The sequence below is a fragment of the Apis mellifera genome, linkage group LG1 (genome assembly GCF_003254395.2).
Source record: "Apis mellifera strain DH4 linkage group LG1, Amel_HAv3.1, whole genome shotgun sequence".
In the NCBI taxonomy this organism is placed as follows: domain Eukaryota; kingdom Metazoa; phylum Arthropoda; class Insecta; order Hymenoptera; family Apidae; genus Apis; species Apis mellifera.
In genome coordinates, this window is record NC_037638.1 from 248,951 (window position 1) to 274,482 (window position 25,532).

Sequence of the window (25,532 nt, forward strand, 5' to 3'; positions counted from 1 at the left end):
TAACATTATTTTCTTTTTTTTTTTTTTTTTTTTTTTTACAGAACACGCTGTATTTTAAATATACACCTAGAAAACAGAGCGAGTTATTAATTATAGATGCGGAAACTCTTACAGTTACGGAAATTGCTGTTTTAGAAGGTCGTGATTGGTCATCCTCCGTTATGTTTTCTGATGGTGAATGTTTAGGAATGATAACTGCAGGAAAAGATGTTAGTTTTTTTTTTATTTTTGAATCATCGATAAAATTTATGAATATCGATAAAATTTATGTTGGTTGAAAAAAATATACACAAATTTCATTAATTTCAATAGGATGGTTTTGTAGTCAGAACAATAAATACGTTAAGTAATCCAGTAACAGTTGCATCAGAATTACCATTAAAATTAGCAAGAAAATGTGTAGATGTTTTCGGGTATGCTACTTTCGATGAAGAACAAAGCACTCATACATTAAATCCAGGCTGTGATGATGAAATTGCTACAGTTATTGCAGGAAAAGAATTTGCGTTGTTAAAAACCGTATCGGGAAAAGTAAGCAGCACAATTTTTTAATATATTAAAGTAGAAATGAAATATATACGATTGTATCGTTTTTTAAAGGTTCTATATAGCGGAAAAGGAACTTCTCTTGGTATGAAAAATAACACAAGGCCTAATAGATGGATGGAATTAACGCTTGGAAAAGGTCCAAGACTTATAAATTTTGCAGCTGGTCATGATGGTCAACATGTTGTAATGGTAATGGATGATGGTTCGGTTTTATTTGCTGGTACTGCTAGACGTGGAGAAGATGGTGATAATAGTAAGTATATTATTATAATTTTTATGACAATGAAATTCACAACATGCTTTGATGTTTTCATCTATTTTTTTTATTTTTAGATAAAGTTAGGCGACAACCTAAACCAGTCAAACCAAAAAAAATAGCAAAAGTAGAAGGGCAATATATTGTGGATGCTGCTTGTAATAATGGATCAACAGCATTAGTTACAAAAGAAGGTTCTTTGCTGATGTTCGGCAAAGATACGTTGCATAGCGATCCGGTTTCGGGGATAATTAACGATCTTAGAGATGTTTGCGTTGTTCATGTTTCATTAGGTAAAGCTCACGCTGCAGCATTAACTAATAAAGGACATTTGTACACATTTGGAATTAATAATAAAGGACAATGTGGAAGAGATTTTACTACAGTTCATAGCACTATAAATAAAGATACCTCCTCTGTTGCTGTAGAAATGGGTACAGCAGAAGATGAACTTTTAGTAACTGAAGAAGGTAATTGTACATACATATATATATACAATTTTAATATTTTTTCATATTATTAAAAAAAAAAAAATAATACTTTCATATATACTTAGATGGTATGGAATCCACCGAAGATTGGGAAGAAACAAAAGGTATGTGTCCGCCTGGATTACATCAATGGAGGCATCGTGTTTGTATGGTTTGCACAGTATGCCGAGAATGTACTGGATATAGCATATCATGTTTAAGTAGTATACGCCCAGATCGAAATCCAGGCCAGTATGTATATTAATTATATATGTATATATGTAAAATAAGAAATTAAAAGACGTATTTTCAGGGAATGTGGATGTGGTGAAGGTGATAGTGGATGCGCAGAATGTGGATGTTGTCGTACTTGTGCAAGAAAAAGTTGCACTAATGGTAAAAATTCATTCTGAAATTAAAATGATTCAGCATTTTTGTAGGTTTTTTTTATGTTATATCATATGTATTATATTTTAGGTAGATCAAGTTCAAATTTTCGAGAATATTTACAAAGATGCTTGGGAGAAATAAAACAAAAGCAGAGAACGAAGGCAGGTCCGAGTACTGCAAAATATGGAATGAAGTTGAAAGGTCCGAATAATCAAAGATTGGGTAGTTATCTTACATAAAATAGATGTATTGTATAGATATATATTATAAAATTAAATTAAATTATAATAATTAATATAACGATAAATTTTACGCAAAATAGCTGGTCCAAGTGTGATCCAAAAAATTGCTGGAAAAATGGCATTAGGATTAGGTACTAATTTAATGAACGAGGAAGGTATTGGCGGGAGTGATATTGAACGAGGTGATGCTGCAAGAATTGCTAGTATACCACCAGCTAGAGTTCCTATACCTAATGAAAGTCCCGTGGTTCAAGTATCATGTGGTTTACATCATACAGGTAATTAATAAAAATTTACTTTTATATATTTTTATAATAAATTTAAAATGAAAATTGTATAATGTATATGTTATATTTAGTGGTACTCTTACAAAATGGAGAAGTTTATACATTTGGAAGCAATATATATGGTCAGTTAGGTGTAGGAGATTTGATAGCACATGTTGGACCAGTACATGTTAAATTACCAGGAATTGCAACGCAAGTTGCTGCTGGAAGTAATCATACGGTTGTACTTACATCAAAGGGGGAAGTGGTTACATTTGGAGCTTATCAAGTTTGTACTAGTATTAAAAAAAAATCCATTATCTCATAATGATGATGATAATTAAATAAAATAGTTAATATTTTTTATATTTTTTTCATCCTCGTTAGAAAGGGCAATTGGGGATAAATTGGTGGAATGGACAAAATGAACTTTCAAATTCTTCCTCTCAAATTAATCGTCGTTCCGATAGAACACAGCCACGCCATTGTTTCCCAACTGTAGTTCCAAATATTGGTCCACAATGGGGCAGACGAGCAACATGGGTTGGTGCAAGCGGAGATCAAACTTATGTCAAAATTGATGAAATAAATTCTATTAGTTTAACACGGAGTACTGTTATGGCAAATAAAAATTGCATAAGTATGTCTTTTTTTTTTTTTTAAATCATAGTTTCACCATTATATATTATCAAGTGCATCTAATTATAAAAATAAAACTTGTTTCAGTTTTAATTCCGCATCAAACTGATCATGCAAATTCCTTCAAATGTTTAGTTATAAGCAAAAGAGATGGTACATGTAATAGTTATAGCGGAACTGATCAAGTTGATTTCAATAATTGCGCTACATGTTTAGATCCTTTATATAACGTGATTTGGACTTTTAATCCTATAAATAGCGAAATAAGTTTATACAATATTATATCAACGGAAGTTAGAACAATTCCTGGACTGGAAGTTTCCATTTTGAGTCCAGGTTTAGCTTTACCTGTAGTATCGAATTGTTTCGTAACACGTTCTCAGGCTGCAATGCATTTATTGGGTTGTTTAGACACCCTTACACAAGCACAAGATGAAAATTTCTCTATAATAGAAGAAAATGAATGTAACCAATCAACACACGGAAAAGTTTATAGTCGTGAAGATTTTGTTACCGTCAATAGATTTGAAAGTGCGTATAAAAAAAAAATCAAAAAAAGTAAAATTGTTTCTTATGTTTTTTTTTCTTTTTTTTTAGAAGTTTGAAAAAAAATTAATTTGTATTTTTAGGCCATGGTGGTGGTTGGGGATATTCTGCACATTCAATCGAAGCTATTAGATTTATGCCTGATACTGATATTTTACTGGGTGGATATGGATTGTTTGGAGGTCGAGGAGAATATACGGCAAAAATAAAAGTGAATAATAATATATAATTATATATTATATATTTTTAATAAGTTATGCAAAATTATGATGAGATTTATATCAAATATTATTCCAGCTCTTTGATATTGGAATGGATGGAGGGGATCAAGAAAATGATGGCGAGCTTTTGGCAGAATCTGAAGAAATACCGTACGAGTGTGGACCGCGGCAAAAATATTCAATTTTATTTTACGAACCAATTCCTTTGCAAGCAAACAGATGGTACGTTGCATGGGCTAAAGTCAGTGGTCCATCTAGTGATTGTGGATCTGGCGGTCAAGGAATGGTCACAGCGGAAGATCAGTTAGTAAATCGTAACTTTTCTATTTGAAGTAATGTAAATTCTTTTCTTATGATGCGTTTGTAATTTTCATTTGTTGCTTGTTTTATCAGAGTTATGTTTTATTTTAAATCTTCGAAAAGATCTAATAATGGAACCGATGTAAATGCTGGACAAATTCCACAATTATTGTATCGTATCGTAACACCCGAAAATCAAACTCCTAATAGGCAAAGGGATCGCATCGAGCCAGTTTATGTGTTAAAAAGAGATTTCAGCAGAACGGTTACTAAAGTACGTATAGTTGAGATATCACATAAAAAAGAATAAGATGAATAAAAATAATACGAATAATATTTTTTTTTTTTTTTTTTTTTTTTTAGGAATGTTTTCAATCATTAATATCTCTCCTTCAATGGAGTTGGAATACATTAAAAGCAGCGTTAAGTGATATCATGGTTCATAGCACTTCTTCTCACGCGCTTGAAGTGGAGCGTTTAGTTTACATTAGTAAAGCTAGTTTACGATTACTTAGAATCTACACCAATGAAATTTATCCAAATCAAGGTGCATAATAATTTTTGCGTACGTACATTTGGTTCTATTTTTATTAATTCGATATCGGTAATTTGCAGCGGGGAAGAAAACTCCAGCTGAATCGGTTCGATTAGCAGAGTGCATAGGGGAGGTACGCGCATTATTACATCAAATTTTGTCCGATACTGTACCATTAAATGCGAAAAGCAAAGGAAAAACGCGATTAAACAAAAGTAAGTTTTTATGATATAATATACAATTTTTCATTTTATATATTTCTTTTTTATCATAAAATGTGAATAATAATAATCGTATTGTATTTTAGCTCCTAGTGCCATAAATAATAATAAAATGACAAATAGCATATTAGAGGAATGCCACAGAACATTTGTAGCTTGTTATCATGTATTTTATCCAACAGCGTATTTGAAATGGGTGTGTTTATGCGAGCTGCTATCAGAAATCGACAGAGTATGCGTTTTGATTGAATTTACGAGTCAAAAATTTTCTAATTAAATCATGTAGAATTCATGTAGAATTAACGGATACATTTTTTTTTTACAGGAACAAGGACGATCTACGAAGGATCGATTGTTATCTGCCATTTTAGCCGCTCTATGCAATCCTATTATTCGTCTTCGATGTATATTTCCAATTTTAAATAATGTGATGGATAGTAGCGATAGTATAAAACGGCAACTCAGTCCATCCGACAATACCGGCTTGTTAATGATAAATTCAACGGAAAGTCATCAATATCCAATCTTAGTCGAGCAAATTAGTTATAAATCTCAAATAGAAAGTTCCGGGAAAGAGACTTTAAACTGGTCATTTCGCGATGTCCTCGATAGACTGTTAGATTTGATTCTAGTCCCTGTAAAGAAAAGTCTTTGTAGAAAGAAGACTCAATCACTGCCAGAGTTGGTACTTCATTGTTGTTATTTATTAGCGCGAGTGATCGCCGAATTGGCGGCACAGTCTAGCGGGAACGAGGACGAACTTCAAGCCGCGTGCGGCAGAATTATGTACACCACACCTTCGAGATTTACTCGTGTAAATCAAACAAGGTCGTGGAATACCGGTAACGGGTCTCCAGATGCGATTTGTTTTTCGGTCGACAGACCTGGTATCGCCATCGCGGGTGTGGGTATTTACGGAGGTGTTGGAATGTATGACTACGAGTTGGAATTACTCGACGATGTGAGTATTGTTACGAATTACTTTGAAACGACAAAAATAATTGTTTTTTAACATTATACAATTTCTAGCAAAATAATACGGGTAATGATCCATCCCATACTCAACGTTGGAGTAGTTTGGATTTTACGCGTGGCACTTTCGGGCCGGATGATTGCGTTAACGATATAGTAGAATTAAAATTTGATAAACCTGTGCCTATTAAGGAAAATATGAAGTACGCTATTAGACTGAGAAATCGAGGAGGACGTACAAGTAACGGCGATGTTGGTTTGAGTGTCGTTAAAGGACCCGATGGAACCACGTTCACCTTTACAGCTTGCTCTTTAAGCTTTAACGGTATTGTTCCTCGTGAACAGAATATCATTTCATTTAACCGAGAATGTGTAATACGAGTGATGGATTTTTGTAGGTACAACACAGACCAGAGGACAAATACCTCATATCCTTTATTACTCGAATCCTCAAGACTCGGACGGTCAACAAACGAGCAAAGCAATGGCTGAAGTACAGGCAAGAAAATGTGCCCTTGCCATGACAGCTACGATTATTCAAAGATCGAACGAAATTTTCGCATTGGCGAGGGAAAGAGCGGAAGAGGTAGTAGCGACGGAAGTTCTTGGCAACGCGACATTCGTGACAACACTTTTACCATTGGTTATGGCACACATTAGCCCTTTGGCTACGTCGGATCCGAGAGTAAGAAATCATTGCTTTTCCATCATATTTTTTTTTTTTTATACGCATTATTGATAAATTATCTTCATCTTTTCCCAGAGCGGTGTTCAAATTCTTACTTTGATACAAGAAATGTTACCTCACGTCGCGGCACTTAATTTATTATCCACAATGGGATCGTCTGAAATATCTCAGGACAACGAGGTCCAGCCCCACATACCTACGCCAATAACCACCAGTCACCACTACACTTGGTTGGAAAGCGATCATCCTTATAAACCTGCTACAGTGTCTCATTACAGAGTCACGTTTCCAGAAACCGTAAAATGGTTAACCATAGAATTTACGCCAGAATGTGGCACGGCTCAACCAGAAGATTATTTACAATTGTACATACCAAATATAATTTCTCTTACCGGGTAAATATAATTAATTCAATTCACGTTGAAAAGTTTCAAAGTAATATCGTAATATCTATATCTACATCTTTGTTTTATAGTGCAATAACAGAAGATATACCCTTACATTGGCCCGTGTTGCATAAATTGAGCAATATACCGAATCAATGGCCTCAAAATGCGATCGTATTACCAGGTAGATCGTTATTTTATATAGAAATAATTTCTTTTCGTTACTTAAATTTATATATCGACCGATCACTTTAGGAAACGAAGTCATGTTTTCCTTGGAAACTGCTTCCGATTATATGAGAAACGATAGAGCGATTACGTATGGGTTTAAATGTCTAGTTATCGGATACGATTGGATAACATCTGGAAACGGCTTAAAAAACCTAGAAATTGAATTATCGTTTCTCGGAGGTGCCTGCGCTGCAAGCCTCATGAAGAGAAATCTTGCGCTACCACCTGTGTCTAGTACGTATCTTTTAATTTGTTTAATTCTAATAGTAAGTTTTTTATATCACAATTATTCCTTCGATTATTTGATAGTTGGAATCGTGTTTCAATTTCGACTGTATCATTTCAGACGAGGAAGTGGAAGAGGATTTGGAGCTGATGCAAGAAACTGCAAAGAGGATTTTTTCCGTACATTCGACCTTACTTGGACGAGGATTCGCTCTAGCTTCACCCCCTACAGTTTCCCAGGCCCTCGATGGCGTTCTTCCGTTCAGGTGAGTGCAAAGTGTTTCCTTTTTTTCACACGCACACTTGAGAGCTCGAGCTCGTCGCGAGAACTGAAGGTTGAAATGGAGTGGTCGATCTTCATCGACGATACGAATATTATCCGCGATTAAATAGAATACTTGGTCAATCAGCCAAGTATTGGTTAATACGACGGATAAAAATTTTTCCGTTATTTCCTCTCCAACGTTTCAATTCCGTCGAAACGTTCGATTAGATCCGATTAAACGGCAAATCGACGAACAGATTCATTAAAAATGAATCATACCCGGTTATAATCGCGTTATTGAAACCGTTTATGAATCGGTACATTATGCTCCGCAAGAATTAATAGACCCGGTAGCTTTCACGTTTCCACGTTTCTACGCGCGAGCGACTGCGAATAACCGCAATGATCGATCGCGCGACGATATATCGCAAATTTTTTTTTCCTTTTTCACGCGTGTATTCATATTCATTAAGTAAAGGAAAGGGGGGGAGAAAAAAGAGGCGGTTTATTCAAGGAGGTTGAAAAGGTATGAAAGGTGGTATTTTGGGAATATCGATCGGGAATATCTAGTGGTCGTCAGTTGTGTACTGTATGCATCAATTTGCTTCTTTATTATCTTTTTTTTTTTTATTATCTCGACGGTACGAAGTCTCTTTCGATGTAAAATAAATTATACAATCGGCTGTCGTTATATCACAGTCTGACGATAATTACAACTAAAACGTCCTTAGAAATGCTTAATTTTCCGACGCACGATAATCGTAGACGCGTCTCGCGCGAACACGCGAGATTCCGTTAGACGAAATATCGCAGCCACTTCCCACTTCCGCCACTTTTTTTCACGCTCGATCTCTAATCGGGCGTGCCTCGGATGAAATGTTCGGAGGGAAGATCGTTGAACAATCTCGAACGAACTCGGGAGGATCGATCTCCGCTGTTCGCCGCTCTTGGGGGGATAAAACGAAACGATGCCGCGCGGGACTCGTTGCGTGGAGAGGAAATGGCGGGTGTATCAATAATGCATGGGTAACACGTGCGCGAGATAGGTCGACACGCGAGAGTACGAGGCGGTCGGTATTTCTCTTCGTTGTACTTTAAAAAATAAAAAAAGAAACAGCTTCGAATCTATCGTCATACTCGTTGTTGCTCAACGTTTCCTCGTTTCTCGAATTCCTTTCAGCTTCCCTTTCACTGGGATCGTCGTCGGTTCGTTCGACGGGTAAAATATCTCGATGGCTTACCTTGATGAAACGGAGAGGAGGACGAATTATATCGGGTCTATTAATCACCGTAAGCAGCTCGAAAGCGCGGAACGATACTCGAGTGGCGGCAGTCGGTTGCGGTTTTACGCTAAACGCTATTGCGCGTATTACTCCCCGAAAGATAGACAGAGAAAGAGAGAGAGAGAGAGAGAAGCCTCTCCCCGTCCCCCGTTTTCGAGATTACCGGCCGAATTCGTAAACGCGAACGAGGTTTCCCCCGTGGCGAATCGATTACCCTCGTCGAGGGGAAAATCCCCCGTTTGCGCATTTGTCAAAATTAGATACCGATCGGAATGATAACAGTAACAACAATTTATTATAGGCAATAGTCCAGAGCTCATAAATAAACATGAAATAATCGTGGTGAAATAATACAATAAATTAAAGGAGAAAAGAGTTTTGTGAACACTCGAGAAGGGTGTCGCGAGTTGTTGTCACGCTCACGAACGGGTTCGGGAACGGAATACAAATTTTGCGTGTAACGTGGATACGTTTCATTTCGTATGGATTCGTGTACAAGAAGTCTTCTCTACGTTATCGTTCATCATCCTTCTCCACTCGCTCGGTAATAATAATTTCGCAGATATATTCTTCGTTATTCCTCTTATCTCGTATTGTCAAGGGGTGTCAGGTAATATGTCTGTTTTTTTTTTTATTGTGTTTACAAGCACGATTAGAAACGCGATCAGAAGGAGGGATATATAATACAGGGATTCTCGGTGTAGGGAGTGAACAATTTTCGCTTCGAACAATTTTCTTCGACGAGTAATTCGGCGCTTCGTCTTTCGCTCGCCCCCATTTTTCCAAACGGAAGCGAATGGCTACACTGAGGAAGAATGGCACGCTGGTTTCCGATCGAACGTGCGATCATCGCATTTTCCCGACGCTTGTTCGACGGATCATCGCCGATAAGAAAATCTCGAACGCGACGTCAACCGAGTCCGTTATCAGTTTCGATCACTCCCCTTTGTACTCGCCTCTTCTTTCGTCGCCTCTCTCGTATCGCTTCGATCTCCGATCTTCGCGAAACGACACTGGCCCTCTTTCCTCTTCTTTTTTTTTCCCCTCTTGGAAGCTACTTAACTAACGCTTAACTTAAACTTAACTAACAACGCGCATCGATTATCCATCCACGCGACCTGCTCGAAGAGAAACGAAAAGGAAACTCTTCGATTACATACAAGTGTACGTGACCACGCGGAGAGAAGACGAAAAGAAAAGAGGAGGAAAGGGGGATTGGATGGATAATCGATGCTCGTTCTTGATATGTAAATGGAAGCTTACGAACTGCCTTGTACTAGGAGAATTAAATTGAAAACAAGAGAGAGAGAGAGAGATCTCGAGATGCTCCGAGATCTCCTCCCGTTCCGTTTCTTCGTCAACGCGAGTTGATAATCGTTGGGTGAGAAATTTTCTCGAGTTCTTTCGAGAGAGAGAGTAGTCCGCTCTTAGTCGAATGTTACATCGATTCGTTCACAGCTCGTAGACGCGAAAACGGCTCGAAGCGTTGCACCGCTCGTATCGTTGCTCGCCGACTCGAGGCATCGGCGAGCGGGCAGCCTGCCTGCTGGTCGAGCCGTTCCACGCTTCTCGTTACAATTCCGTGGTCAACGGTTCGGCCTTCTCCACGATCACGTGAAACTCCGTCTCCCTGTACAGTCTCCCGTCCGGCACGACCATCGTTATCCGGCTGTCGACCGGCGTGGCCGAGGCGGCCGCCTCCCTGCCGATCACCCCGTTCTTTTTCGACACGACGTCGGGCGCGTTCATCGGCACGCTGATCCACTTTTTCCTGCTGTTTCTGCGTCGCCTCCTGCAGCACCACACGATCAGGCAGGCGATCAGGATCGATAGGAGGAGGAGGACCGCGATGACGAGGACGAACACCAGCACGGAACCGCCGAGGGAGCAATGTCGCGTCTCGTACTCGACGAAACTGATCGCCACGCCGTTCGACGTCTCGCCGTCGTAGCAGAGGAACGTCTCCGGGGTTTCGTTGATCGGGGTGTCTTGGCTCGATACGAGGACTGGTAGCAAAAGGGAGGAGGAGGAAGAAAAAGAGGAGGAGGAGGAGGAGGCGGTGTTTTGTTTGTAAAACCTGGCGTAGAGATTGGTGTAGTTGAGGATATTGTTCTTCCATACGGGTAACATTCGACAGTCGCACGATCGGCCGACCAACAGGTTGTCGAGCTCGAGGCGAAAGCTATTTCGGTCGAACATGATCGAGCCCTCCTCGAAGTTGACCACGCTGTTATTCTTAAAGATAAGGTCGTGGAGAGAGGGCTGCGTCCTCGCTTCGGCGTCCGCCCGTACGCCGAGGAAGGCGCCTACGGAGAGGCTGCCGAAAGTGTTGTTCTTCACGATCACCGGCCCCCTCGCGGTCACGTCGAACGCCTCGCTCTCCAAACTCTCCACCACGCAATTCTGTATCGCCACTGTCCGCGGGCTTCTCACGATGAACGCCTCGCTCCTCACCGTGCCCATCCTCACACCGTCCAACATGAACGTGTGGTAAACCTCGACGTCGTTCATCGTCCTGCTCGGCACCTGATCCCCGAACCTAGTACCGATCACTCGCAAGTGGCCCACGTCGAACTTCTTGAACGCTTGCGCCTCGATGCTCTCGATGCGGCAATTCTCCAGCCTAAGTTTCTCCGTGTGCACGAGATTGGCGAACGAGAACGCGCTCAACTGGCCGATCCTCACGTTCTCCAGGATGATCGCCTCCACGTCCCCCCGGAACACGAAACTTGGCATGGTGTCGATGCTGCAGTTCCTCACCGATATCCACGTGCGCGTGCTTTGGGGGGAGAGCTCGAAACTCTGCCTGACCAGGGTCAGGTTGGCCACGTTGATCAGGTCGATCGCGCGGAGCCCGACCATCGAGGCGAGGCTCGAGTTGGCCAGGATCACGGACGAGCAATTGCTCACCACTATCCGGCTCGTGTGCGGGCTCAACCTTTTGTCCCCGTCCGTGGTTAACACCAGCTCCTGAAATCAGACGAGAATCAGCCGGTTCCCTCGGAGATGGGACGCGTCGTTGAAAAGGACGGAGGGGGATAGAGAGGGAGGGAAGCGCGCAGCTCGGCGCGATTCGATCCACCAGACGCGGCTCGTTAACGAAAGGTCGAATAACCGTAATTGCGCGTCTAATCGCCTTATTCGCGTTGAAAACACGCGCGTCCTCTTACCAGCTATTAACCGGCCCGATTATCGCCATTTTTCTTTCTTCCTCTTCTTCTTTTTCTTTCGAAAGTTTTCGAAAGGGCCTTTCTCGTCCAAGGTGAAAGGGTCGTCTCTTTCTCCGACGTTTCGATAAACCGAGAAGAAATTGTTTGTCGCAACAGCTCGTTAATCGAAAAGAGAAAAGGGAGGAAAAGTTGGGGAAGGCTCGCTCCGTTTTTTATTAATAGACTCGAGCGAAGAAGGAAGAGCGAAAGGAGAGGAGGAGGAGGGACGCGCGCGATGCCACTCGGCGGCTCCTTGTTTGTTAAACAATCGATGGCGAAATGCCAACCGCATACCTGCCTCCTACCAACCATAGACACGATCGAGATATCGTCCGCGCAAATACGAGGTTTCGCGAGGTTATCGCGTTTTCTTTCTCTCTCCCTCTCTCTCTCTTAACGAACACCCGATAACGAGAGTGATACGTGGAAAATGCGACGTTGCTCCGCGCCTTATTCCATGCGTCGAGTCGTTCTCGATACAGATCTACGCGTAGAATAAACGAACGAACGAACGAGTGCACGCGTTGAAATAATTTCGAGCAGAAATTTTTTTTTCTCGACGTTATATAAAGAATAGAGAGGCGGGATGAGAATCGTGAAGGAGTTTGGACGCGAGATTAGCCGTGAAGGAAGGGCGTGCGTGGTGAATGCGGGGGGAGGAATAAAGAAGGGACCGTGTGGCCCACGTGTAGTGCGTGGCCGATAAAAGCGAAACCTTTGTGCCCCTTTTTCTTCTCGGGTACCAGCTCGCGCGTTTCACCGTCGTCTCGCCCCCGAACCGATCTCTCCTCCTCGCGTCCCTTCCTGTCTGTCCCGACCTTTGTTCCCGTCTCATTGTTCTTGGTCAATTCCCGACGCACAATCTCTCTCTCTCTCTCTCTCCCCGCCCATAGAAAAGATTACCACACCCGAAATGCTTGTCTCCTCGCGTCTACGCGCCTCGTTCCGCCAATGATTATCGAGCCAACGTTTTCGTTTCCTTCCGATGCTCTCTCTATCTCCTTTCCTCTTCATTCTCTCTCTCGTTTTTGCTCTCGTCGAACGTGTTTTTAGTCCGAGTCACTCGACTCGGATCGCGTAATCGTGAATATTCCTCTTCCGAAAATCATCGAGCAAAGAGGAGGGAATCCGAGTTTTATTTCTTCGAACTTTATATATTCTCTCTCTCGAGATAGGACGCCGTTTTCAAGTACGGAAAAAAACGAGAGGCGAGCGTGCTACGTCACTTGGGACTTTGAATCGTGATTCTCGAACGGAGGTGATGAAAGTTTTCTTCCAATTGATTCGTAGTATGGAACGACGGATGGATTCGCGTTGATACGACGCGTTATACTCTTTTAATATTCCTCGATATAGCGTAATTTTAATCAGAATGCGCATCGATCAGAGACGAGTATTGGTGAACGTAAGAAGAGGAATTTTATCCGTCGTTTACTCTCCCAATCCCTCTTTTTAACGCGTGGAAATACACGTCGATGGAAAAGAGACTCGTTCCACGTGCATTTTTCCATATATAAAGAAAAGTACTCGAGCGTGGAAAGCGATCGGTGAAACGAACGAAATAAGATGCGAACGAGTCGATTAACGTATTTATCCGTAACTAATTTTCTAGGCGTGGCGATATCGCCGTTGCACTTTGGCAGGGTCCAAACCGCGTTCCCTATTCCGTATTTTTTTCTTCCCCTTTTGCCTTCCTTCCTGCGTCTCTCGTTACGGGAAACTGAGCCGGGTTTAAGGCTGTATCCGCTAAAAGGTTTGCTCAATTATTCAAGGGTGACGTCAATTATTCAAGGGATGCCGGCGCGCTTGACAACTTTGCTCTCTGCGTTGACTGTTCGGCATCGAAACGTTTGCCTCGGAGAATAGGGTGGTGGAAAACGCAGCTGTTTCGAAACGGGGAGGAGAAATAAATATTCGCGCGTATCGGGATAAGAGGGAAGAAGAAAAAGTAGATAGAAATTTTCTTTCCTTTCTTTCTCTCCCTTTTTTTTATTTTTCTCTTCCGTAAATAAGCGCGCAGACGTAATGATTTTTACGTATTGCCAAGCGGCGTCGTCTCGTTGCCACGAAGCGGATAATAGATCGGAATAAGAAACTTGGATGAAATCCTCGTCGAGAATGGAAAAGAGGGATAAGGGGGGGGAAGGGAGAGCGTAGGGTTCGAACTTTGCTGGGGAACGGAGAAGGAGGGAAAGACGTCCAGTCTCTCTCGATATATTCGTAGTCACGAGTTGACGGCGCGACAAATTGGCTGAGCGTGTTCGTGAAATGCCGGCTGTATTATGCGAAATCCACGGCAGAACTCGCTATACGTTATAGAACTTTCAGCCTCTTTTTCTCCTCGTTTTTTTTCCCCTTTCTTCTTCTTCGCCTCCTTTGCCACCTTCCTCTCCTCCTTCTCCTCCCCCTTTGTCCTCGTTGTTAGCTAAGGTTTTCCCTCGAGAACGAGTTCTCCTCAAAATATACGTCCGCGAATATCTTTTCCACCTGTTTGACAGACGGCGCGCGAAAAAGCAACGGTTACGATTCGAATTCTGTCGGAATTCGGCCGTGGTAATTGGTCTCTGGTAACCATATATATATATATGTATACGTATATCGTGCGACGAGACGATGGAAAATGGATCGCGATCCGGTAGCGATCCTCCTCCTCCTCCTCCTCCTCCTCCGTCCAGACCACGCGATCTTCGATCACGTCGATGATATTCGATCCGTAATTTATCCGACCGACGATCGACCACTTCCTTTATCCGCGCACGCGACACGAGGCGCCTACGCGAGTCGCGGTCGACGCGATATCGCCGCATCGAAGGATTTTCCATCTTTCGACGTCGCTTTAAATATAGTTGGCTCCAAGTTGGATCAATTTCGATCGAAATTCCAATTTTCGCGACGAAAATTCGAATAACGAGCCCCGCGTTTTACCAAGTAACTCTGCTCGGAGAAACGGCGGCGGCCCGTCCTCGGGGACAAAGAACGCTTTATCTCGACACCGACGATGCCTCGAACGGCTCGCGATAAACGAAACGAATTCGTAGGTGTAATAATAGGTGGATGGGGCCTCGAGACGGCTCTCGATCCGAACTCTCCTTTATTCTCTCTTCCTCTTCATTTTTTCCCATTTATCCGGATCGAAGAGAATGGAGAAGGAGGAAGGGTTGAAAGGGAGGGTGAATAAAGATTCATCCGCAAGTAAAGATCCGTCGAAAGTGGCTGCGTATTTTTCTCCTAGCGTGGCGGTTTTTAACCTCGACTTTTACGTGATCTGGGATAAGAAATATCGGAGAGAAAGGAAGATCAGCCTCTCTTTCTTGCCCGTTTTTGTTTTTCGACGAGCCTCGCTTCTTCTCGCGGTGAGTCGTCGATGATACGACGATCGGATAACGCGTTATCGTTAAGAAGCGAGATAGGAGCGCACGCAAACGCGAAGATATCGTTGGCAATTTTTCGTCGGATGGGTGTAACGCTCGGCCGCCGCCATTCGCTCCCGTCGATTCGTGGGAAAGAAAAGGGGAGCGAAACAAGAGATTCGGGGGGGAGAGAAGCAGGAGGAGGAAGAGGAGGAGGAGGGCGGGTCTCCTGAGGAGCCGAGGGGAGCGAGAAACGAAACGAAAGAATTTCGACAAGTTAAAGGCTATTCGTCTGGGCTATTTCGCGCCGGGAGGATCGAAACGGGAGGAGGAGAAGGGTTTCGAAAGGGGTTTTGGGAAGCGAGTATTCGAGAATGGGCAAACTTTTCTCGCCCCTTTCCTTTATTTATTTTCTCTCCTCGATCTCTACGTTTCTCTCGCGAGATAATAATAATAATAATAATCGATTGAATCCGATTGAACGCAAAGTTTGACGGCTACGTCTACATAGGAACATACCTCTCCTTCCTCTTTACAGTCGCAGGTCAGCCTGCCGTGAGAATCGCAGGAGCAGGGAGGATAGTCGCATCTGTTCATCGAATTGGTCAGGGCACCCTTGAACAATCCGCTCCAAAAAAGTCCGAGGATAGCGCTTCCCAACACGAATCTCCTTGCTTCCATCTTTCTCGATCTATCCCCCCCTCCCTCTCTCTCTCTCCCTCTCTTCTCGTCTTCTCTTCTTCTCGAACACGTCGGCTCGCCTCACGCCGAGTCGATGTCAGCTGATTCCACGTCGAGTCGACGACCCGAATTCCCGCGTCTCGACATGCCTGCGATATATGTCCCGCGACCGATAATGCTATCTCCTCGATATATCCAGCTTCCGAAAGCAACGAAATCGAAGAGGACGCACTTGGAAGTCCCGTGTCAGTTGGTCTGACACGCCACGCGCCACTACGTAATCCTGTCGGTCATATTTGCACCGGGGATCAACCACTTATCTCCGACCGAGCCGTTTTTTCACCGCTCGTCATTCGACGATCATTCGCGATTTCCCCCGATATTCGACTACGTCCAAGTCGTCCTCGTCGTTATTTTCCTTCGTTCGACCGGAAACGTCCAATTACATCCATGACGACGTGCGGCATCGTTGACCATCACGACCCGTTTCCACGGATTTTCCCACCTTGCTCCAATCCCCTGCCGCTGCAAAACGATACAAAAATCGGTCAAACACTTTCCTCGCGCTCTTTTCCCTCCTTCCACTTCCACGATATTTCTTTCTTTCGCGAGGACAAATTAGATCGCGCGAGCGTTTTTTTCTCTCGTTTCACTTCTCTTTTTCCGGCGATAGAACGACGCTAACGTTCACGACGAATGAATCACGGATAGAGGCGTACCGCGCGATAAAAGACACTCGTGATCCCCCCCCCTCTCTCTCTCTCTTTTCTTTCTTTTTTTATCGCTGCGTATTCTCGCATGATTAATTACGAGCAACATTATCGTAGACTTTGTCGCCAGCCGCGAATCGTCGAATTTTCGAGAAACGAGGAAGAAGAATGCGAAATTCTTTTTGGAAAAAGGAAAAAGAATCTTCGATCTGGTTTCGGTGGTTTACGGAGGAAACAAAAGAGGGGGAGAGAGGGAGAAAACGTCTGAGAGAATTTAGCGACCTTTTCGAAATTTAAATCCGTACCGTTGAAAAGGAACTTTTATCAAATTCACCGGGGGTGATTTACATATGAAAACGGTTTATACTTCGAGGCTATTCTTCCTCTTACGTGCGCTCGAAACGCGCAGCTGCGACGCAAGTTGGCCGCTGGCGGGTTTTCTTGTTGTAAAAGCACGCGACACGCGTACACCGAGCTGACACACGCTCGATACACATGCCGTTCCAAGTTAAACACTTTGCCCCTCGGGAACGGGGAACGCGATTACACAGTCACCGTGTACTTCTCTCTCTCTCTCTCTCTCTCTCCCTTTCGATCGCTCGAGCGAGCGCACCTCGACGCGGAGACTAAATCTCGATTCGAGAACCTTTCGTCCCGAGATATTTCGTTTAACGATAAAACGCGCGATCGAACGTCGCATCGCGTAATTGCTATCGTTCGAACGTTGCGCAATCGAGGATGGATGAGAGACAGGGAATATCTAGGAATATCGGCTTGTTTATCAACCTACGTATCACGCGGAATCCACTTTCGAGAGGGGGAGGGAGGTGGGGGGAGTCGTTTAAGTATTCTCACTCGTTATCGCGGTGAAACTTTTTTTCTTCGCTCGATGTAACCTGAATTCCATTTACTCGACCGAGAAACGGAGAGAGAGAGAGAGAGAGAGGAGATGGTGATACATTACGGCTTTTTAGTTTCGTTCGAAAGAAATTACGTTATTATCCGAAACGAAAGTTTTTAAGATAATAACGCGTAATTTTACGGAGGGAATATTGGAGGGAATTGGATACTCTCCCGTGAAACGTAATCCCACCCGATGATAATCGGATATTTGTTTAACGTTTTAACACGAATTATTCGTCGATTTAAGAAAAATCTTAATCGAACGTATGAACGCGTCGCTCTTCAAAGAAACGTTTATTAATAATTTCGATAACGTCGTTTAATCGCTGTTCCTCTTAAATTTACTTTCAATCGTAAACCTTGGAAGCGATAGGAATCGGTATTTAAACGATTTTCCGCTGGTGAAACGAGATTATAGTGTTGGCTCGTGTTTCCTTCCCGTCACCACTCCGTTAAAAAACCGTGTAATCTCGCGCCACGTGTCTTCTCCACGCGTTTCGACGAAAAGAGAAATCGTTTGCGGAGGGTGGCGTTGATTTGCCGCGAAAGAAAATCGGTTCTACGGCGGAGACGTAACCGGCGATTTTAATGAATTAACTTTCCATTGGGCTGGCTGGAGTACAAAGCGGAGCACGAGAGGGGGGAAAAAAGAGCGCATCAATGGCCGTGAAAAGAGTGGCGCGAATGAAAAGGCGAGGTGGGTGGTGGTCCGATTCGAAAGGAAGGAGAATTTTTCCGCGAGCTCTCTTAATCTCTTCCGCTCTCCTCTCTGCCTTCCATACCGATACGAGAAAAAAGAAAAACGACCGGTCGACTTGTTGATTAATTTAACGAGCACGGCTCGCGAATCAAAAGGGTTTTAACGCGTCATTACGCGATCTTTGTTAATCTCGCCCTGCGATACCGCTGCAATAAACGCAATTATGTTTACGGGAAGGGATAAGGGCGTTCAAAGGCCCCTTTGGAGGAAACGATTCTTTTTTACCGATTCACGAATTTTCCGAACGAGATTGTCTCAAAAAAGGAGCTAATTATCGCAGATTCGGAGAAGAGGAGGAATTGGATAATCCACGCTTCGCACGCACCGATCGGCTACTTCCCGGCCGTTCCAAGGTTTACCGCTCGGGTAAAAACGCGGAACGATCGCGTACAACCGGTAACGAGCGGCGGCGCAACCGGTTTTCCCTTCGAATCGATACGCTTCTTTGTGCATCGTATTTCCGCTCGGAATTCCGATTTTTCCCGAGTAGGCGAACGCGATCGAGCGTGAGCGATTAATTGTCCACCGGCACACGCGCGCACACACAACATTGGACACAATCGGAATAACGAGTGTACGAACGACATGGAGAGAGAGAGAGCGACGCGGAAAATGTAGCGAGAGGAGGAGGGGATGTTCGTAACGAGAAAAGCGAGAGGAAGGAAGGAGAGGAAATGGACGGACGAATCGATGCGACGATGGCCCAGCGTGGAGAAGAGAAAATTGGCACGCGGAAGAAGATGTTGACCGATTTTAACGATCGTAACGATTAAACGCAACGCTCGCGTTACTTCTATGTTCTTCTCGTTTCCAGGTTATTTCAAACTAGTATCCTAGATCTCCACGCGACAGACGCACGAGTAAATATCGCTTCCTGTTACGTGACTGACTTTCCGTTCGAGCCGCGCGACGACCGCCCACGCGACCCTTCCTTCCTTCGTCTGCCCGGAAAATTTGGAATACGCCACGGCGAGGTGGTGGCGATCTCGTTATCCGTCTCTTGTTGGGGGGCGTCGATAACCGGGAGAAAAAGAAGAAACGAGAAGCTCGTTGGTTGGCGGAGGGTTCGAGGTCTTCCTTAAAGGGATTAAGATCGGATATCTGGAAGGTCAAACTGTGCCCGTTACCCGAGCGAGACAACGGGTAATCCCGCAATCACGGCCGAGCTTCTCTCGTTCCTTCGAGATACACGATCGATTCGATTAATCGTTCGCGTCGCCCTTACTCGGGGATAACGGAGGGGTTGCGATTTCGTCGTTTCCATCGGACGGAGGAAATTGTCCACCGATTGATTCGTATTCGTTATCCCGATTTCGATATCATCCGTGATTCGTTGCTCTTCTTCTATATATCCGACAAGTAGCGTAGATTGTTATCCTCTCCTCTCCTATCGTTTATTTTCGATCATATTTTTCGCGAACGCGTTGCCTCGCGAAGAACATTTACCAAGAGAGAGATAAAGGAGGAATAAAAGGGAGGAGGGGGAACGATCGTTATTTTTATCCACGCGTTGCGACCGAACCCGAAGAGAAATTATGCGCTTACGCGAATCGTTACGCGCGATAAAGCGCGTTGCATCGGGCTAAGTCAATTTGCCGCGCGAATACGCCCCGCTCGGTCAACCGAGATGCGCGCCACCAGTTTTTTCGAAAAGTGGGAAAAGAAAAAGAGAAGAGAGAAAAATTTCCTTTTTCGGTAAACATCTCGTGGAAAAATCGATACGTACGCGTGTAAAGTCGTATGCGTTCGATAAACGTAAACCGAGTGCATCGCGCACGGTATGCACGGTCGCAGCTGCGAGGAGGAAAAAAGAATATCTCCGAATCGACAGCTGTGCGCCGCTCCGCGCGAACAATTACGATACGTCGTAATTATCTCTATTTGGAGCTGCCAATGTCATCGAGTCGTTCCTCGTTCCGAGCGTGTAGATTTGAAACGACGATCGAAGATCGCGAAAAATCGCGACGAGAAGATGATCCGAGCGAAATCGAATCGAGTCGAATTTCCCCCTTACGAAGCGGACGGACGCTTCGTCGAAGACGACACGCGTACAACTGACACGCGCGCGCCCACACACGCAAGTACGTGCCACGTGGGAAACGATGCGTTACCATTCGATCCGCGCGATCGGAATATATTTTCGCCGCCTCTCGTCTTTGCACGAGATAACGCGACGACTCGCTTTGACCGAGTTCGCTTCTATACCGGACAGTCACACCCACTGTTTGCATCAGCCGCGGAAAAATCCATCGACGCGATGGATTTCGCGACGCGATCTTTTCCAACATCGTCATCGTCGTTTGCACGATCGCTGTCAGTCACGGGGCATAGTTATGCAATCATCTTTCGAGGATGTTCCGCGCCGCGGCCTGTGTGCACGCTTTGTCGCCGATGGAACGTCGTTCCACTCCTCGAGGATCGAGAGAAGAGGAGGAAACGAGTTGCGCGCGATCCACGCCTCCGTAACCTTTTACATCGCGCGATCTTCGCTCCAGTGAACTTTTCACTGGAACCACCGACCGAGTGTATTCTCGCGTTAGAGTATCGCACTTTCTCGAAGATTTTTTCCTTCCTCCTTTATTTTTCTCTCTTCGCGTTTCTCCTTTCTTTTTTTTTTTTATCCTCGATCGAAGAAACACGAAGGAAGTAACACACTTTGTTCTCTCGCGATTAATCGCGTAGAACGATTGAAGAGTGGGGGGGGAAGAGCGGGAGATGGGAAGAAAGAGCGAGACGTCGAGATACTACGTAATAAAGATGATGCGCGTACGCGTCTTTACCTCGGTATCTCGAGACACGATACACCCGTGACGCGACGCATACGACGCGCGAACAGCAACTGGCCGCCTTTCGAATTCGCGGCTGGTTTGCACCTCGACGACGGTTATCGCGCGACACGAGTCCTCCCCTCCCTCTTCCCTCGCATCTCCCCACCACCGCTCGTGCTTCAACCTTCCCCTTCCCCTTCCCTCTCCCCTCCATTCCTCCTCACCCTGTGCACGCTTCTTCTCTCCGGCTTGTCTTGCGGTGCCGCATGGGAAATGCCGTATCCCCACCAAAACGAGCAAGCTGCCCTCCCTCGCGTGCTTCTCAGTCGGTCTTTTGCCACCTTGAGGTGTGCGTTGTTACTCGTTCCCGTCTTCGCTCTCTGTGTTTCCCCTTCGGGAGTAAAACGGGAGGAAAGAGAAAAAGAGAAGAAGAGAGGATAAAAAGTTTGGTCGAGCAACAAACTTATATTTGTCCGGTACACCGTTATCCGGTAACCCGTTCTTGCTCCGTTCTTTCTTCCCCCTTCCCCCCGTTCGACTTCATTTTTCGCGTGTATCGAATCGATTCGCCCTTGCACCTTTGAGTTATTGAAGAGAACCACTCGAGGCGTTCGGTCCGTTCCTCCCTTCCCTTCCCTTCCCTCCCTTCTCTTCCCTCTCTTTTCCATCGTGTCGCGTGTTCGCACGAAATATTTGCACGTGAACGTAGGTCACGTATCACGAGCCATACCGACCATGTTTCGCGGCAACCTGGACGGATACGTCGCGCGAACGTATACAGAGATCCGTGATTGAAAACGGTACACGCGAAACCGAGCCAGGTCCCGCGTTGTTACGTTTCGTTCGTTCGTTCGTACGTTCGAGTCGATCGAATTTACGAGCCGGACCGCGTCTTAACGGTCGAGTCGAATTCGCGTGCGAAACGAATCGGTATTTTATTCAAACGGCCTGCTCGCTCCCCGTTATCTTATCCCCGTATCGATCGAATCTTCGTCGTTTACTTCCTTTCTCCGTGTCTCCCCTTTTTCCGTGTCGCGCACCGAATTCCTTATCGGTTGCGCGCGATAAACCGCCACGGACAACACCGTGCGAATCATTCGCAGTCACGAGCGTTATTTCCACCGATTATTTCAATCTCGAGTCTCGGTTTTTTTTTCTTCTTCTCCCATTTCGTTTCCATTTAAGAATATCGAACGTCGGACAAATTGGTTAAACTCATCGGGCTTGTAAAAGGTTGTATCGGGCTTGGCTCGACACACGTGTCCTTGAATAATAATAAAACGCGTATATCGGAATTTACGATTTTCGATGTGGTATTACGATACGTTTAGAAATCTCGCGTTTAATAAGTTTTATATCTGAGAAAGAAAGAAACTGTGCAGCTGTGGAGAAATATCTCTCAAGAGGTTACAATCGTCGTAATCTCTGTATACGTTTTAAATATACATCCCGATTCGAACGAGTTTCTTGCGAGTTGCGAGAGACAGAGACACGTTGTTTCGTTTTAATTAGTAAGAAACGAAGCGATTGAATTAGAATCTTCATCACGAGGGATCTAAATAGTCGGAGCGATCATCTGTCGAGGCTAATCGAATTGACACTCGGTCCACGATTATTCCGTAATTTATTTTCCGCGTATGGAATCTTTTAAGGATAATCTTCCTCTTAAAAAAGTTACGTCAACATTTTTCTCCACGCGTTATAATTTTATTCGCAGAGAAATCTCGGCAAAACGTTGAAAAATCGTTCTCTCCGTATTCGAATCCGCTTTTCCATCAAGTCAAGATCGCTGTTGTTTGTCGTTTCGGAATTGCTTCTGATCTTTCGTTTTAAATCGGTCTTGTGCGACATTCTCTCGAGAAGAGAGAAAAAAAAAATCGAAAAATCTAGTGAAAAAAATAATCCCCTCGAAGGATTTTTTTCTTCGAATTTGCTATTACGCGTTCGTTTCGTTCGATTACTCGACAGATTTCGATCTTCTCCTCGTTAATTAGCCGGTGATTAATCGCGATGAGTGGCCAGGATAAAAAAAAAAAAAAAAAAAAAGAAAAGAAAAAACTTCTCCACCGTGTGAAATCGCCAAAGATGATCGTTCATCCTTCCTTCCGTTTTTCAATCTTTTCAATTCGAGCGATCATTTTTTCCTCTCCGCTCGTTTCTCCACTCGCCGCGATGATTTATCGTCCCATTATTGCAGCCAGCGTGTTACTACGCGTCTTTATTTTCATAGAGGAGTTTCGAAACTACGATTAATCTCTCTCGGGGAATATGGGGAGGAAAGGGAAGGGTGTTTTTGCGCGGCGAGGATCATCCGAGAATTCGATTCTAATTAAACCGCATTTCGGCGCGCACAGCTGCCCGATTCGAGTTTCGTCCCGTCTCCTCGAACGTGGAGAGTGGATGGGGAAGGGAGGAGGGAGGGAGGAGGGAACACATCCGTCGCGAATTGGGCGCGTGCACGTCGCGCGTCACTCTTGCTCGAAAAATCTCGCCAACAATTTCCACGATATTTCCCGTCCCGAGCTTTCCATCCGTTTGATCTGCCGCCGCCTCCGCCCTCTAACGCGTATAAACTCGCGCCTTTTATCATCACTGTCGGGACGTCAGGGATGATATGCGGCCCTTACGCAACTCCAACGCCGGAATCCAGACAGCCGTACAATTCTTCTTCGCCGCGGAATCATTTATGCGACGATTTATAAACGTTATACGATCCCCTGCCTTACGACCAACGGAATCACGAGTCGCGAAAATGCAAATTTAACATCGATTCCCGGCCGATTTCCACGATAGAGATATATATGTGTGTCTTCGTCACTTTCAATCTCCTCCTTCTTTCCTCTATCGCGCTCTCTCCTTTACCTCCATTATCCCCCATCATCATCGTCGTCCTTTTCTCGCACGTTCTTCTTCTTCTCGAAAACGCGTCGCATACCAGCGGGGTCCTGGTCAACGATCGCGGCTCAAATCTCACGCGAATGATCGCGCCGTAATTTTTCACCTCCGACGACGACTCTCGGTTCCGCCGATAAGACCGCTGCCTTTCGATGATCGATTCGTCGAGACGCGATTCTCCTCCGTTTGTCCGACACGACACGTTCCCTTTCCTTCCTCCACGATCCCCCCTCGGGTTTCCTCGGCTAAAATATCGGAAGGGGGCGAAAATTAATCGCGTGTCCATGGCCATTTTCGATTTCCGAGCCCAACGATCGATCCACGCCCGTGAGAAATTGAACTGATTCCATCGGTAATTATTTCCATCCTCCCCTCCCCGTCGGGAGCCCCTTGAATCCTGCTGCCGGACTCGGCCACCGTCCACGCGAAATTGTTAATTACGGTGATTAATTAGACGGTGGCGGATAAAAGTAGCCGGCGTATCGATCGATCCATTTCCATCGTAATTCGAACGACGAATTATCCGTGCATCTATATATATATTGTTGTTCCTTGTCGTTGGAACAATGTATGGACGGTAAAGAACGAAACGTGTTTGCAACGTTTTCCAGTTTCACGTTATTCTACGTTATTCGCGTCTCGATCTCGAGTAAATTATCTCGTACGCGTACGCGTTACGCAATGTCCGCGTCGTTTCCTCGCGATCGAACCAACTACTCGGCCTAGTTCCGCCACTTTGAGAACGAGCTCTCGCGTTTTCCACGATAACTCGGTGATTAATTCCGCGTCACGTTCGCTCGTTAAATCATAGTCCGCGGCGGTCCGATCAACAAGTGTTACTTCTCGGCGGGGAAAAAACCCGCTCTCTCTCTCTCCCTCGCGCTTGCCAGACATTCGACGAATGCCGCGAGATCGCCAACGCTCCTAGGAACGCGAATCGTCCCATCTATCGCTATTTTTTTCCACCATATATATATATATATATGAGGAGAATGGAACTTTGATTTCTTCTCCTTCTTTTTCCTCTTTTTTCAACGCGATATCGGCGAGTTTGGCGGAACGACGGTGGTCCGCGTCGATCCGAAAGGGCGCCAGCCGACTGGCGGCGTCTCGGCTACTTCCCACCACTTCGCTCCGCCCGAGTACGATAACCCCATCGGCAGATGTTCCTCGAGATATCGCTCCTGTCGTCCTCCGCGGCTCTCTTATTTTTCCCACCTTTTCTCCGATCATCCATTTCTTTCATTTCTCCCGTTTCTCTTCTCCCTTCGAGTGAAAGAGAAACGCGAAACTGCTATCCTCGATAATAATTGCGTTTGGTTTCCAAACGTCGATCGTTCCCTACGTGTTGTTATTGTTATTAATATCGGGAGAAAATCGTTACGCGTCTCGAAAAATTTTTAATCGCGCTTTTCTGGGTCACGATCCACTTGTTCAGCGTTATTCCCGCGATTTTTAATGATTCGCTCTGACTTCAAAGCGACTTGTTGGAAAAGGGGAAAAAAAAGAAACGGGAGGGGAAAAATTGTAGCGCTCCCTTTGTTTTGGGGAAAGGGAACAGAGCAGAGGGC

The 25,532-nt window shown here is 44.7% G+C and overlaps 2 protein-coding genes across 18 annotated transcripts in view; one reads left to right on the top strand and one right to left on the bottom strand.

The window, feature by feature from the left end:
• The window catches only part of LOC551203 (E3 ubiquitin-protein ligase MYCBP2), a 176,350-nt gene that overhangs the window by 2,347 nt on the left and 148,471 nt on the right, over nt 1–25,532 (top strand). For 12 of the 13 annotated variants that reach the window (XM_026446225.1, XM_026446229.1, XM_026446228.1 and 9 more), the window contains exons 7-30: nt 42–209; nt 313–531; nt 601–802; nt 883–1,275; nt 1,362–1,527; nt 1,589–1,671; nt 1,753–1,887; nt 1,988–2,185; nt 2,266–2,462; nt 2,561–2,813; nt 2,900–3,343; nt 3,442–3,569; nt 3,656–3,882; nt 3,973–4,153; nt 4,243–4,426; nt 4,495–4,629; nt 4,722–4,867; nt 4,961–5,596; nt 5,665–5,932; nt 6,006–6,292; nt 6,371–6,690; nt 6,771–6,865; nt 6,937–7,146; nt 7,259–7,403. In XM_026446225.1, the coding sequence (XP_026302010.1) occupies nt 42–209; nt 313–531; nt 601–802; nt 883–1,275; nt 1,362–1,527; nt 1,589–1,671; nt 1,753–1,887; nt 1,988–2,185; nt 2,266–2,462; nt 2,561–2,813; nt 2,900–3,343; nt 3,442–3,569; nt 3,656–3,882; nt 3,973–4,153; nt 4,243–4,426; nt 4,495–4,629; nt 4,722–4,867; nt 4,961–5,596; nt 5,665–5,932; nt 6,006–6,292; nt 6,371–6,690; nt 6,771–6,865; nt 6,937–7,146; nt 7,259–7,403 (5,420 nt within the window). The remainder of the gene's footprint in view (nt 1–41; nt 210–312; nt 532–600; nt 803–882; nt 1,276–1,361; nt 1,528–1,588; nt 1,672–1,752; nt 1,888–1,987; nt 2,186–2,265; nt 2,463–2,560; nt 2,814–2,899; nt 3,344–3,441; nt 3,570–3,655; nt 3,883–3,972; nt 4,154–4,242; nt 4,427–4,494; nt 4,630–4,721; nt 4,868–4,960; nt 5,597–5,664; nt 5,933–6,005; nt 6,293–6,370; nt 6,691–6,770; nt 6,866–6,936; nt 7,147–7,258; nt 7,404–25,532) is intronic. The other variant, XM_026446227.1, reaches the window with a different exon arrangement.
• The window catches only part of LOC100578621, a 68,796-nt gene continuing 51,288 nt past the window's right edge, over nt 8,025–25,532 (bottom strand). The window contains exons 1-3 of one of the 5 annotated variants that reach the window (XM_026446239.1): nt 21,079–21,181; nt 15,764–16,450; nt 8,025–11,655 (exon numbers count right to left, since the gene is read on the bottom strand). In XM_026446239.1, coding sequence (XP_026302024.1) covers nt 10,258–11,655; nt 15,764–15,925 — 1,560 coding nt within the window. In that variant the 5' untranslated portion in view covers nt 15,926–16,450; nt 21,079–21,181 and the 3' untranslated portion in view covers nt 8,025–10,257. Of the gene's footprint in view, nt 11,656–11,855; nt 14,384–15,763; nt 16,451–16,940; nt 17,229–21,078; nt 21,182–25,532 lie in introns of those variants that run through there. The other 4 variants (XM_016910677.2, XM_026446240.1, XM_026446241.1 and 1 more) reach the window with 4 other exon arrangements.